General features: G+C 42.0%; 1 protein-coding gene across 7 annotated transcripts in view; it reads right to left on the reverse strand.

Annotated features, from left to right (window-relative positions):
• The window catches only part of LOC108936537 (SH3 and multiple ankyrin repeat domains protein 3-like), a 205,775-nt gene that overhangs the window by 27,906 nt on the left and 161,555 nt on the right, over positions 1–16,314 (reverse strand). For all 7 annotated transcript variants that reach the window (XR_003797304.1, XM_029248682.1, XM_029248683.1 and 4 more), the window contains one exon: positions 5,310–5,385. Coding sequence is in view for 6 of the 7 variants with exons in the window: in XM_029248682.1 (XP_029104515.1) it covers positions 5,310–5,385 (76 nt within the window). In the remaining variant the exon portion in view is untranslated. The remainder of the gene's footprint in view (positions 1–5,309; positions 5,386–16,314) is intronic.

The following is a 16,314-nucleotide window of genomic DNA, read 5'->3' on the forward strand; positions in this document are numbered from 1 at the left end:
CGCAAAGCCATCCACCGGAGCCCCGAAGAGCCGGGCTGAGGCGGGGAGCCGTCGCCACAAAAGGAATGAGTCACCAGGGGGGCAGTGGAAGAGGATGAGAGTGGCCGAGAGGACAGAGTGGGGCTGCCCTGGGATATCGAGAGGGAGGACGGAGGAGAGGAATGACGGAGAGAGAGGCGAAAGGGAGACAGGGGAAGGACGGCAGCGACTGTTAAAGGAGAACGGGAAGGAAGGATGAACGGAGTGATGGAGGGGAGATGTTCTGACGAGGAAGGGAGACAGAGAGAGAGAAAGAAAGAATGGAGGAACTGTGACAAGAGGAGTGCATTTAGGTGACTCACGCAGCGAGAAGCAATCCAAGTCTGAAAACGACTGCAATATTTAGTCTCTTATGTAATGCGTTGGAGCAGCACACAGCGGCTGTTATTTTAGTAACTGTGACCAGCTACCCCACATACCAAGGAACTGGCAGTCCTCATACTAGACACTCCCGTAGAAATCGAAATGATCAGCCCTCGAGAGAAGGGGAAAAAGATCTCTTCAGATCTTTTCCCACAGATAAATTCATTTAATGGGCTGCAAGTCTTTCTTGTATGTTTGCATGTCCTCAGTTATTCTTGATGTTTGACACAACTGGGTCTACTACTGATTGCAGAGTTATACACCAGTAAGACAACTGATACCAGTCCCTTCAACCACTCTTAGGTGGAGGTACCTGAGTCAATTTATGCACAAATGTACTTGAGCACTCAAGAGCCTTTAGTGTAACTTGCCTACCCTTCTTCCGATTCCATGCTTGTTTAATACTGATGTATCAAAGGTGACTGAAGCATAATTTGAATTCCGATGCATCCGTTATACCACTTAGAAATGAATGTGCTGCTTTAGACCTTACATTTGACAGTAATTAACTATGGTCACCCTAAGGATATAATTTTCAAGTGGAAAATATATTCCCCCCCCCCATTTATGAAGTGATTCATGCTTTATTAAACCTCAGATGTGGCTGCAATAAACCCCTGATATAAATAAGGTTTTGTACCAGAAAGCAGAATTACAATGTAGGGATAATTTATTTATTCTTTTTAATCACTGCTTGAAAGACTCAAATCTACACAAACCAACTCCTGACATGAAATACTAAATAAATCTCAGTGAACGCAATTCACTGCACTCAAGCTTGGATTCTGAGGTTAGTACCAAACCCAAACAGCAAAATATTAAGCATGAGTGTGAATAAGAGCGCAACACATTAAGATGCAAAAAAAAAAAAACACAGCAATAACACACACAGAGCCCACAATATTGGGGAGGCTGTCGTCTCACTTGTGGCCCTTATGGGACACTGGCACCACTTACCATGGGTTACCAGAGCCCCTTGGAGGATGGGAATGGACTTCCCCTAGGTACCTCCTGTATGAACAGAGTTAGCCAAGGGTTACCCCCTTCTGATGTGTGACACCACACCACCCCCAGCAGGAGGTCCTAGACCCAACCAATATCCTCTTACTGTGGAGATCCTGCACTCTACATCCCGTCATTACCCTCCATGGAAATCCCAAATCTAGCCATCTACGAAGAACAGCAACCATTATTTACAGAATCTCTCAACTTTGCGGACAAACTGCAGGCTTTTATTGGATGAAACTGACCAGATGTTATGTTCAATGGAACATCACTGACTGGTTTCATCACCATCTACCACTTTTCATCCGTTGTAGCAAAACTAAGGGAACTGAAAACGTGAATGTAAGAAGGGCATAAGTAAGGTTATTCACCTGTAGTATGCTGCACAACAGCCTTTGAAAAGATAATCACTGGAAGTTTTATGAATGGCCAGAGTAACATTGTGTAACTGAAGGAATACAGGCTCCATTCTTACACAGCAGGAATGACCACGAGTGGGAACGTCAACACACTGACATGTTGCTGCCATCTCAAGAGACTCCATCTCCACTGCAAACATCAGTACCTCTAAGGATCTGTTTAGCTCCTTAGATCAATCACATCCCTGTGTATGGCTACTGTAAACATCCACAGCCTTTAATCTGGAAAGGATTTAAGAGCACTAGATTAAAAGCAATGATGTCTTGGGTGGAAAATGGAAAAGAGGAGGGCTCCACATACAATCTGTAGACCAGGAAAAGAGGGACTGACAACAAATCATTTACAGAACAGCGATGTTGTTCTGGCACTAGAGTTATTTCCTTATCCTGTGCTCCCATCCCTACTATTTGAACGCCAGCTGAGCATGACCATTATACTATACTAACATTTTAACAAAACTCAATACCCAAATCTTAACAGGAGTAGTCAATAACCTGTTGGAGCATAGGCTAAATTTTCTAGAATTTTCCTTGTTTTGCAAGAGACACTAAGCAACAAGGAATAGATGAGAGAAGATTAAGAGGACATGAAGAATTAATATAGTGACTGACTCCGATCCAAGCAGTGAGTCAGCTTCACGTGCCATTTCCGTGCATCAACATAGGATGATGACCCTACGATGCACATATTTTTTAGAAGAGAGACTTAAGCACCTCCCCATCAGGACTTGTCTGGTAAAAATTCCCATGTGTCATTCCTTACTATGTTCCGTGAAACCAGATTAAAGAGATCAGAGGGAAATGACCACTCCCCGTTGACCTTTACAAGTAGAATTTGTTCAGCTCAGGATGATTTTTTCTGTCTCAGAAATGCTGCGTGTTTGAGCACCAGTCTGGTGTGCCATGTTGTGCTTTAATGAACAACCAACAGGGAACGGAGTTGTGAAGATGCAGTACTTTTGAAGCAGAAGTCAATGACTACACACATTCTTATGTTCCAGTTCCAGAAATAAATATTTCCAACTAAGAAACACACACGTACCACCTTGAAAGGAGACAATTTGAATTCAACTCCGCACTTCAATCAGTGTCCTAAGGCATAGTAGGGAGGTTAAATGAAATGTAACCAAATAGTAAAAATGTAATTTGTGTTACAAGAAATTAAATCAAACCAAAATATTAATATTCTCTAAAATACCTGAGCCACCAATACATTAGAGTTTACATACTTCATTAATGATTGGTAGCATGTTTAGAATGATCAGAGGAAATATCAAATGATTCACAGGTTAAATGCAAAGGCCAACTCGAGTGAAAGGAAAGAATAAACAAAAAAAAAAGAATCGAATCACATTTAGTAAATGCTCGGTTACATTAGATGCATTCCTGCCACTCATGCATGAGAAGACCTTCAGCTGAATACCTGGTTAGTGTCCTATATTTTGCCACCTTGTGATTTTGGAAGACCTAATACATCTGTAAAGCAGAACTAGCAAACTTCAGATTGGTGATGAAACCGTGACAACATAAATAAAACACAAACAAAAACTCAAACCCAATAATAGTCACTGATAACTATATCTGCGATTTACTTATATTTAAAAACCACCCATATGCTTAGGGTCTTTCATGACTGCCCTCAAACCTACTGAAAAGGAAGTAAAGGTAGGTTTGTTGAGAGAGCAGCCAAGATTTAAACAATTAATACTGTCATGGGGTACAAATTCCATCATCTCTCACGTATGCCATTCATCATCCAACATATTCCATCATCTCTGGTATCAAACTTAAATAGAGCAATGTGTGTCTTTATGTCCTTTAGGATCTCCTTAATCCTTGGTGGTATTCCTAACTTGAGGGGCAGGCTTATCACACTGCTCTGCACCCACGAAGAGTGAAAATACCGGTATGTCCCATGTGCCTGATGCTGGGTGACAGTGGGACGCTGGGTATGGTTCAAGCTAACTGCCATTCCTGCAGTATGCAAATGGATTACTGAGCCTCGGCCCACAGTATTCTCCAGACTGTTCAATTATCCTCCTGTAGGGAACACGAGAAAAGTCTGACATGCAAGCTCAAAATCCTCTTACTCTACCCATTCCCCAGGTGATGAGGCACAGACAGTTATGGTTTCAGATGGCAAACTTGAGAAGCTGAAATCTTGGCAGCTAATAAAAGTACAGTGCCCACCTTTACCGCTAGGTGGAAGAGCTGCAAAGACCCAAGGTCCTACGTTAGCACAATGGCTACTTTAAATCTATGCTAGGTCATAGGTAGCCAGCTTTCCCCCATGAAGTCTTGGAAGGTTGATCTAAACAGCTTGGTGACCCACGGCGAATGGGCTCAACACACGCAGCTATGTGGCACTAGTCCCTTGTCATAGAGGTGACTGACTGCAGCACCCAACACTGAGAGCTCAGATGATGACACCAACAATCCAGCCTTGGCCCTTCTTCTCCATTTCATGCAATAAGTGGGCCAGTTTACGCTTCACATATGCTTCAGAACGTGTTAAAAATATAAATATATTAGCTCAAACTACACACTTCTTTGAACTTTAATAGTATCAGTTCCAACATCCCAGCGGAGAAAACCCTCACAAAGCTTTTGGTCCAAATATAGAAGAGAAATGCAGAATAAAAACATCTCCACGCTGCTAATATCCACATCCATCCAGTGAACACCAGATAACTGCCTTCTGCTGCTGTCCTTTACCGAACCAGGACACAAGAATACAGAGCTCAGTCACAGGGAAGAACTTCCACTGATCCGTCGATCGATTGTTCAATCGTTCAATCCATCAGTCCATCCGTCCATCCATCCACCCATCAATAACAGCTTGTCTACTGCAAGGCTGGAGCGGTCCAGAGTCTACCCCAGAAGTATAGGCTATGATGCAGGGCACACCCTGGATGGGATGCCATTCAGTCACAGTGCACCACTTTTTTTTAATTCAGTCAAATTACTTCAAAATTAAAACATTTAATATGACAGAAAGTAAAAATATGGCATCTCCATAGCTTACTACTGAATATATTTGCTTAACAAGTCATCACATAAGCATATGCAGTGTTCGTCACCTTCTGGCCACTTTCCGCTTTATTGTTATGGACAATTATTAAAAGCATAATAATGGGGATATCTGTTGATTATTTAGAAACTACATTATATACAGCTATTGTATACTGTAAGTATTGCAAATAAAAACAATCTAAGACTTTTATAAGTATAGTAAACAAAAATACTCTGACTTTTCATTTTAACTTTTTTTTAAAATAACTTTCAGCTACATTAAAATCAAACCCAATATTAAATAAATGAAAACATATATCATTCTCTCCCCAAATCACTATCTAATGCGAATTCTACCTTAATTTTATCCTGTACGCATGTGCGGTGTTCGTCATCTTGTGTTTCATTCATTGCCTTTACCTGTCAGTAGGTCAGATTAGAGGTTGAAAACTGAGCCTCGGGTGCACTTACCTGTACGAGGAGAAGTTGTCATAGGAGCCAACGGTATAGTGTCGGAACAGCCTCTTGGTCCGGTCCTCCCGGGTCTCTGCACAGCACGGGAGATCGAGGTTCATTGGAGCAGACATGGTCACACAACCCCAAATGTGCAACGCCCCCCTACACATATGCCTAAAGCAGTCTTCTTTTCCTTTACAGCCTGGTGCTCTATTATTTCCAGAGGTCAGCTGGTGCTCACAGTTTTATTTATTTATTTTTTTACCCTTCTGCATCCATTACACATACCCATCAACTTACAAACAACTGTGACTGGAAGTTTGCTCTACCACATTTTGCTGGTAACTCCAAAGTCACCTTTACCATCAGTTCTCAATGAATAAAAACCATCCAATGCACACTGACATCCCTCAGTTTATTTTTGGGTTAGGTTGTGCAAGAACATCAGAAGAAGCTATAATAAATAAAAATGCTCAACACTTTTTCCCTTCCATCATAAATAATAACTTGAATAACAAATGACCCAGTGCAAGGTTGCTGTGGTCCAGAGCCTATCCTGGTTGCCTAAGATGTAAGGCAGTGCACATCCTGGATAGGAGACCAGTCCATTGTAGTTACTAGGTTTTTTTTTTTTTTTTTTTTTAAATAAATTCAAAGTTGCTTAAAGGTCATTTAAAATGGCCAAAAAAAAAAAGACCTGTCCAATCCACCAAGGTTTTGATTGTCCCAGCAATTCAGTATAACTGCTACTTCAGGGTAAGCAAAGATACTAGAACTGTTGCTCATTCAGTACGGCCACATTCCAACTTTTTGGGCAACTGTGTGATCCGAGATTTTGGATATTATGACACAGCCTCGATAATTAATAGTCGCTCTGAGTCAAAAATGACAAATAATTTAATGGAGAAGTCAATGTATTATTGATTGCAATATTTGTTTGCAGTTGATTAACTTCGCCCATAATTCACCAAGATTACATGCTGACGAAACCCGAGAGCGCAAAGCCAGACTGATGCAGAGCAAAACGACGTAACGAACGTGGTACAAAAAAGCAACAGACAAACATGGACATGTATGTTCCTGAACACTGAACTTATGTTCTGACCACAGTGAAAGACACTGTGGAATTAATGTCATACAAATTTACATCCATTTATTGCCATGGTTTTCCTGTTTATCCGTCTGAGTAATTTTTACTGGAGCAATTCAGAGGAAATACTTTGGTCAAGAGGACTAGAACAGGAGGTAGGATCCAAAGTACCGCAATATCTTCCGACACAAGGCTGACAGGACTTCAAGGTACTTTGCATCTCCAGGTAGATTGAGTACAAAAGGGAGGGTGTACCAGGCACCTCGAGATGGATCTGGGATCAGAAACACCAGCTGGGGAGGGAAGGTGGGGGTGGTATCATGAATCAGCCCATCAATCTTTATGTTGCCTGTGTTTATCAAATAGTGACTGTCAAAGGCTCTGGCAGTTTTATGCACTTGAATCGACGTCAGTTCACTGGTATGAGACACATCTGCTGCCAGCACTGCCCATCACAACAAGGAACTAATTGCCACCTCTGCACATTTACCCTTGCCAAGATCCAACTCGGGAATTTGACTGGAACCTTCCCCCGTAAAACTCAGCGTTTCACACGCATGGCCTCACGCGCCAGCATTTCGCAGTGGCCATTGGAGCTAATATGATCACGTTCCCATTGCTGTTTCATTTCTTCAGGACTGTTTCATATTCTTGTTCTTTGCCTTTAAATTATAGCTTGTTATGATGTGTTGTAGTTTGTTTCATGTCATCACTGGGACATGTTCACAATCACTTTTTCCCATCCGGAATTTCGTGACCTATTATCATTGTTCGTAAAGCAATTATAAAACTGCAACACGTAACACCTAATGCTGGATTACACTTTTTAACCAAGATCATTAACCGACATTATCAAATTCTGCACTTCTATTAGGAATTTATGGTCTATAGACCTCATTTACCTGAAATGATACCACTGATATGTATAGTTGTGTGTAACTCCTGAATCTGGCATTAGATACTATTTATTCTTTATTAAAGGCTAACCTATTCATTTCCTGTGGGTGGCGGGATGTGACGGGACACACCACATGTAAAATTCAATGAACCTAGTCATCACTGATTTTACGTGTTGAGATGCTGAGTGTGGAGGATGTTATGAGGCCTTATGGCATACGGATGAAAAAATTTACCAGAAACATTAAAAATCAGGCTAAACTCAAAGTCAAAAATTAATGAACAACAAGCTTGGGTACTAGAATACCAAAACCTAAGGCAAGTTAGGAGAAACATGGGAGAGCATGTTCAAGCTAACTGAAATACTTTAATTTGTACAGCACAAATGCATTTTGGTGAGATGTCTTACATCCCCTGGTAACATCTTTATTCAATTTAAATCAAGTTGTATTCTAAGCAGCTGACTCTTATTTAAGCTCTACGACTGGTTTTAACACCAAAGTTCCATGTAGCAGATGTAGACCTAATTATGTGTTTAAATGTTCTGGTGCTCACTGGTGGGTTTTGAGATAAAGCTGTTTAACAGCAGCTCTTTCTCTACAGGGAACATGCACTCAAATCACAGCCACTTCACAGTTTGGGTGCAAAACCATGGTATAAAAGACTCAGTTGTACTCCTTAAACCCATACGTGATGAGAACCCCGGCTTTGCCATATACTGTGCCATCCACTCAGCTTGACTGCATTGCGATTGAAAGGCCATCAACATGAGTCAGAGGAAGTCAGCAGGAGTCAAAGCCCACCAGCACAGCCCGGCAGGACTTGGCAGATGTCAAACTGAGTTGGCAAGGGACAACACATGGCTGTGTGAGACAATGCGAGCCAACACAAGAGAGCGGAAACCACCGGGAGCTGGCAAGTCAACACATATCAGTGGGAGTTGATGTAGTCGGTGCGAGCCAGTGCCTAGAATCATCAAGGGAAGGCGATGGTACCGAGTACGTGGATAAGGAAACAGATGAATGAATGGATGGATGGCTGGATGAATGGTTGTACAGATGGACGTATAGACAGTAAAACTAAAATTTTCACCGCCTAAAACGGACTAAGTCTGAAACATTGTATAAACATTGGATAAACTATTAGTTAAACTTTTTCTTAATAGTCATTGTTGCTGTTAAATCCAGTTGTTGGTTCTGCAGTAAATATCGGTTCACATGTTTCATATGCCACTCCTCATCTGAGATCATTGAAATACTGGAAAGCAGTGCAGACATTTGACCAAAGTGCCCAAAATATCCACACATGCAGGGCAACTGAAAACAGAGAGATTTGACAGTCATGCAGAGTTCATGTCCTCAGAAGGGCCATAACTAATCTTAATTATCAAGCCACAGAGCTGCCCAATAAGAATTCCACCAGCCGACTGTAAAGCAATGGGACCCTCAGGACGGCAGCAACCATCACATCAAATTAATCATTTGTTGAACATTATATATTAAAAAACTGTCCATTAGATTATGGTTCTGCATAAGATACTTTCACAAAGTGAGTTCATGATCAGGGAATAAATTACTCCTAAAAGCATAAGTCTGAACAGGAAACTTATAACCTAGACTGCAGGGAAACTCTCGATACTTTGAAATACATTTGAAAGGAAGACAAACACTGAAATAAATAAAGGATGAAAACTGCAAACTCAGCCGAAATAAAAACTCTGCCAAATTTTGGAAAGTTTTCAAAGGAGAACCATAACATACATTTGAGCTACCCAGTAAATATTACTCTCCGTACTATGAGAGCAACAGCTCGGCGCCAAACACCTCTCAGGGTGCTTGTTCAGGGTGCTTGTATATGTGTATTAACAGAGGGGAGAGAAGCATGTTTTAAAAGCCCCTCCATGATGCCAATTCTAGAAACACATACATTTACATTTATTCATATAGCAGATGCTTTTCTCCAAAGTGACGCACATCTCATAGAAAATACAATTTGTGCATTAGATTAGGAGAAAGAGAGACATGGTTGCAGATGTGTGATTCTTCAGTAAACCTAGTTTGTTTCTTTCCACTTCATGCATAGATGTTCATCAGGTGCACAAATCTCAGGATAGATATAAACCTGATCACCTTCCTACAATTTATTTTAAAGGTACGCAAACATTTACATACAATACAGGAGTAGCGGCTGTGTAAAGGCTTATCTGGGGATGATCATAAGTTACGGTGCATGAACATTTATACCATACATGAACTTGAGAGATCATGGGCGAAGTGAGTCCGGAAAAGGTGAGTTTCTAGACCCTTCTTGAATGTAGATAGAGTTTCAGCAGTTCTGAGAGAGACATACAAAGCTGCTCATGTGGAAGGAGGAAGAGGATGACAGCATCAACAACCCGGGGATCGTGGACTTAGAGGATGAGTTGTGTCACCATTATTTGTAGTACAGTTGACAGAGATGAGCAGTAAAGATGGGATCCTACCACCTGCTGTCCCCGTGCCCCAAAACAAGAACAGTTTAGTCAGACAAGCGAATAAAGTGGACAAGCCTTTGTTATTGGATCAATAAAGTTGAAACATTTAACGTATTACTTTAGCTATGAGAAATTAAAATACAATTAATATGCCAGTTTAAGAGGAGCACAATTCTTCCCAAACTTTTTAGCTGCTTAATGGAACAGCATATTTATAGTGGGACCATTACAGCTTCCATTGCAAACTACTTCCTTTATTAGCTGTTTTGTTTATAATTTGTAATGCTTCCCGGGGGTGCGGTGGCGCAGTGGGTTGGACCACAGTCCTGCTGTCCGGTGGGTCTGGGGTTCAAGTCCCGCTTGGGGTGCCTTGCGACGGACTGGCGTCCCGTCCTGGGTGTGTTCCCTCCCCCTCTGGCCTTACGCCCCTGTGTTCCCGGGTAGGCTCCGGTTCCCCGTGACCCCGTATGGGACAAGCGGTTCTGAAAATGTGTGTGTGTGTGTAATGCTTCCGACTTATTGAAACTCATTTAAGTCGACAGAGAGCTCTTCTCAGCAGGGTGTCCCAGAGCACTGAACAACATGTAAAAGCTGGAAAGTGACAGAGCATTGAAAATCTATTGCAGAGTTGGATAAAAAAAAAAGCTGGCAGTTGAGGAGAGGAAAACAACAACAAAAAAAAAAACTCAGAGAAAGGGTAGAAAATACAGCAGTAGCAGTCCACCGTTCTTCTAATGTGGCTTCCCCATGTTATTCCCCACTCCAAAACAAACATGATTAATGAAAACTGCACTGTGAACCAACGTACGTTTCCCTTAAGGACCCAGTCTTTGGACATCATCTGGTTTCGTGTGTGTTGACGTTCTTTGAGGACAAACCCCTTCCCATTGCTCTGCCCGTTCCTCCGGCAATTCATCATTACCATCAGCTCAATCTGCAATCCGAGCACCCGGGCCTCTATCCTCACTCAATTAAACTGCTCATTTACATTTTAATGAATTAGATGTTTAAGAGCCTGTTCCAATTGATTAATTGAAAGATCACAGAGCCTGACAGGAACGCTTGACACAACGGGAAGGCAGGGAGGATTTACGGGAATCTGCTACAAGGTTTCCTGTGACTTCAGAACGGCAGGGACTTCCTCAAGGAAGGTGTGTCATCAGGAGAGACTGGAATCAAGGCAACACAACACTTCTATTAGAGGACAGATGCTCTCGACTTCTCTCAAGTGAGAACTAGTTACTGCTTAGGAACTGTATGTAAATTATACAGAAAACGTGCCAAGGTTGCCATCACAACTGTAACCTTCAATGTTTGGTTGACAGGAAATGGACCAAGCAACTATTGGGCCTTGGAGTCACAACATGAGGATGACATCCAGCAGTTTCAGATCCATTTGAGAGTCTTCGGGGTGTGCGGGGCGAAGCGGGCCCTGATCCAGGTGAGAGGGGCAGCAACAACCTCTACTTGCAGTGAGGCTCCACTGCAGTAATATGACCCATTCATCACCCGGCCAGAGGCTCGTTCCGAGAACAGGTCGACGATAACCGGGATGATCAGGAAATCTATGGCAATCCATCACTTGCTTTTCCCATCCATGACATTAAAAAAAATAAAACTGCAGAAGGACTTAGCATATGGATCGGGATCCTCTCTGATTTACTGTAATATGTAGAACCGATGCCTTCAGTTGGTTATTATGAAAAACTGGAAGCAAAACGTGAAATGTCGCCAAGTTCCTAAACTCACTTTTATCATATGTACACAGCAGGTCCTCGATTTATGGTGGTTCGACTTATGATTTTTTTTTTACTTTACGATGGTGAGCTGGCGATAGACATTCAGTAGAAACCGTATTTTGAATTTAGATTTTTTCCCGGGCAAGTGATATACGGAGCGATACTCTCTTGCGATGCTGGGCAGAGACAGCGATCTGCGTCTCCCAGTCTGCCACGCAGAGATGTGTATTAAATGCATTTTCTACTTATATTTTTTGATTTATGACGGGTTTCGCGGAACGTCATTCCATCTTAAATCGAGGACCACCTGTATTCACCACCTGCATGGCTACGGTTTACACTTATGCATTTAACTGGCTATCTTCTCCAAAGACTGTTAACAACAATTAAACTACATGTACTTATTAAGCAATTTTACCTATTTACCTTATTTTTGCTACAATAATAACTACTTACTTATTTTTGCAACAATAATTTATGGTAAGTACCTTGATCATGGGTACTACATCAGGATGTGAGAATTGATTTTGAGTCTTTTGGGTACAAAAGTAGCAGTTTTAACCACTATACTACCTGAAACATGTACATATTATAATAAATAGAATATATTGTAAACATCCGTTCCAAAGGCTAAGAAGGAAGGATGAAAGAAACGAGAAAATGGTCAGGAGGGAAAACTGTGGCTCAGCAGTCTGGTTCATAGAGGAGACTATTAATGCCCACTAATCCTTGGGAGCCAATGGGAGTAGAGGAAAAAGAGGCTGAGTCTGAGCCAACATCCTGGCATGGCTGTGCTGGGAGCAAGAGCCACGCAATCCTTTTTGGATGTTTCTCAGCATGAGGTTATTGGTTACTGTTTATCAAAGGTGTGTATTTCAACAGCTTTTAACAGCTTTTAAGACTTTAATGTTCTTCCCTCAAAGCAGGCATGAAACTCTGGAGCTGAAACCCCATTAAGGAGTTGCACCTTCACACAACAAACAAGCTCCCATGCTGAGGGTCTGGATCGATGGTCTTCCACAGAGGGCTCCCGTCCAAAGCATCCCACTTTCGGAGGAGATGGCTGGGGAGCAGTCAGACGGTCTTACTGTGAACATGTTTCAGGATCTTATATTATCCAAACATGCATGAGATGGGAGGGATTGAGGGGTCACAACACAGCTGCATGACTGACTTGGTAGAGATTGAGCAAGTAAAATGTACTATGTTATACATTTACTTCTAGTAATCTTTTGCTCTAGTGCAATTAAGTATGAAGGACAATGAGCAGGTGGTCTTGTGAGAGTGAAACATTAAAATAATATTAGCCAACAACTGCTTGTCCAGTGTAGGGTTGTAGTGGTGCAGAGACTGTCCCAGAAGCATAGGGTGTGTAGGCATAGGACACACCGAACAGGACACCAGTACATCGCAAGGCGTAGAAAAACAATATATATGCATATAACTCAATCGTTGACCAAAGCAAAGCCCAAACTGAAAGATGAGGGTGTACATTTGAGAAAAGTCACTATATTTCAGTATATTGCATCAAAACAGCAAAAATTCTGAAGCTGTCCTGAAGCTTCCATTCACTTTTAATAACCCACCAAGAACAACATAACATTTCATGACAAAGAGATTGTTAAAATGAACATCTGGATCTGAAAATTTGTTACCCTACTGACAAATGTCTTAGCGAAAGACACTTTATTGAAATTATAAGTTTATATGCTGTGCTAACATGGAGACAGGGAACTTCACTTTTCAGTACATGCATGCCTGCAGGTCCAGCTTTCCCGAATGACGTGTGGAACGATACATAGAGTCTGACACCTTCGTAGTCATCTCTGTTAAAGATGAGAAGCGCAGTGCAAGAAAATACATCACAGCCTGCCTGCCTTTAGAACCTCAGCTGCCCAGCCTAGATCCAGAGAGATCCGGGCAAAATGTATCACGAGCCCTCATAACTGCCTATGAATAATTCAAAACAGGGATGTACAATGTTTTTTGCCCAAGGCCAGTGAATTTTGAGGACTGCAAATGTAAAAATCATTGTAAATGAAACACTGAATCCGAATTCTTTCATTATATTATTTTCATATACACACACACACACACACACACACACACACACATATATAATTTTTATAATTTTATTAAATGGTATTATAGCGGAGGGCGCGGTGGCGCAGTGGGTTGGACCGGGTCCTGCTCTCCGGTGGGTCTGGGGTTCGAGTCCCGCTTGGTGTGCCTTGCGACGGACTGGCGTCCCGTCCTGGGTGTGTCCCCTCCCCCTCCGGCCTTATGCCCTGTGTTGCCGGGTTAGGTTCCGGTTTGCTGCGATCCCGCTCGGGACAAGTGGTTTCAGACAATGTGTGTGTGTGTGTGTGTGTGTGTGTGTGTGTGTGTGTGTGTGTGTGTGAGAGAGAGAGAATTGTATTACTGCATTTTATGTAGGTAAGGCGCATGATCAGCTGTTTCTAACAATACTACGTGATGCCATTCACCAACATTATAATTACTTGTTAAACACTGGCTTACAAATTGTTATTTTCTAGAATGCCCAGGAGGGGTGGGCTACCACTGGCCCATGGACCCCCAGAGGTTTTTTTCTCCCTCAACTTTCAGCTGGGAGTTTTTGTTCCTTTCCCCGGTGGCCAGTAGGTATACTTATAGCTCTATAATAAGTTCTTCATTATGGTAGCCATTAGTTGACCGTCTTCTTTGTTTGTATCTGTTTTTCTTGCCTTATGTCTGTGTTAAAGCGCTCTGTGTCACTGCGTGAGAAGAGCGCTCTATAAAAAATAATAATAAAACTGAATTTATAATATTTATGTTAGTTGTTACATTTATTTATTTAGCAGACACTTTTCTCCAAAGCAACTTTCAATGAACTCTATGTAGTGTTACGAGCCCACACACCTCATTCACCACAGTGACTTAGGCTGCTAGATACACTACTTACAATGGGTCACTCATCCATACATCAGTGGAACGCACACCCTGTCACTCACACACTATGGGTGAAGCTCAAGAACATGTCTCTAGACTGTGGGAGGAAACCAGAGCACCCAAAGGAAACCCACACAGACTGAGCATAGATTGAACCCACATCCTCTCACACCACCCAGGGTCTGTGAGACAGCAGCGTTACTCGCTGTGCCACCGTGCTGCCCTTGTATATTAATTATTTGACAATGTTCTTGCAGGTCACGTTACACGAAGCAGCAGACCTCACAAAACTCTTGGGTGGCATGCTGTACACCGCAGATTTAAATATTGGGTGTCCATCATCAACTTTCTCAAATCCCAGTCATCCTAGGATACAGAAGACCACAGAGTCACTCTGTAGGGGCTTAATAACCTCTTAAAGCAGCAGTTTGATTTAATAAAAAGGTGGGATGACGATTATCCTGTAATTTTCCTGACTCAGTACACTGATTGAAGCGATATCACTTTGGACATTTTTCATTAGTCAGTCTCGGTGCCACTTCACTGGACGCACCAACCATTCGCCTTGCCTCTGCTGTGTGGGCGGGGCCTTCCTCTGATTTAGGACTACTGCAGTTTTTTCATAGAAAACTCTGCCCCTAAGTATTTACTGACAGATTATTCTGGGTAGGTGCTGGGAGAGAAGAAACTCATCTAAGAACTTATTATTCAGTACTTCACAGTACTTTCTCAAACAGCACACAGCTTTTTGATGGAAAACGGGCTACTGATCTACGGTGGGAGAAAAATCTGCTGACAGCCGACTGCATCCAGTACAGGGAGAAAAAATACTGTGCAAATGGCCCATCCAAACATTTACACTATAACTGTCAACTGCCATATGCTAAATGTAAGTTCAATATGTAGCATCATGCCTCTGTCTGTGCTTCCAGTGATGGAAAATGAAATCTGACATCTGACTTGAATTGGTGATATTATTTTCTGGGATCATTATGCAAATCAGGGTGTTTTCATTGCAAATGGTTCATTTCAGCATTATGTGCGAAGCTTATTCCTGGGGTCTGTGTCTTGGGCTGAGATTTATAGTGGAATGGTGGCACAGCAGGCAGAGCTGGTGCCTCACAGCTCACGAACCGTGCGTCTTACAACGAGGGTTTGAATCCGGCACAATCTGTGTGAAGTCAGCATGTTTCCTCTCACATGACACACGACTAATTTGCCCTCAGTGTGTGTTCAAGTGCAGTGCTGTCTGAATGACTAAATGATGACAGTTAGTACAGCGTGTGTAACATATTGAAAGCTGCCTTTGACAAAAGGTGGCACCAAATATACTTTGCCACTAAAACTATCTTATTATAATTACTGATGGAATGACAGTGACATCTTTGGCTCTACAGCTTCACAAGGGGTTAAACTAGAGCCCAAAAAGGTCAGGTGTAACATGGGATAGGAGACTCCAGGGTTAATAAAGGCCAGAGGGCAGAACTGAACATTAAGAATCTGTTTATACATTTTAACAACTCCTAAAGCAGTACAGTTTTTACAACGTATATTTGGAAGTGACATGATTTTAAAAAACGCCATATACAGGGAATTTCTAACATGCAGCTTGAGAGCTGGATGTAGCCTGCGGCAAGGTGTAAAATTTCAATATATTCCCTACCTACTGCAAATACAATACATTCTACTGAATGGCATGCTTTTACAGTTACAGTTAGACAGTAATATAGAACAAGAATACATTTTCAATATAGACAGTTAAGATCAGGGGCTTATGTAGGAATTCCAGTCTCCGTGAAAGAAAATTGCTTTGATCTCCCTCTAAATGAAATAAAATATGACTGAGATTTTTGCAGGCCCTCTCCAGGTGTGGGACCCTGGAATCATGAC

The sequence above is a fragment of the Scleropages formosus genome, chromosome 24, assembly GCF_900964775.1.
Source record: "Scleropages formosus chromosome 24, fSclFor1.1, whole genome shotgun sequence".
NCBI classification, from domain to species: Eukaryota; Metazoa; Chordata; class Actinopteri; order Osteoglossiformes; family Osteoglossidae; genus Scleropages; species Scleropages formosus.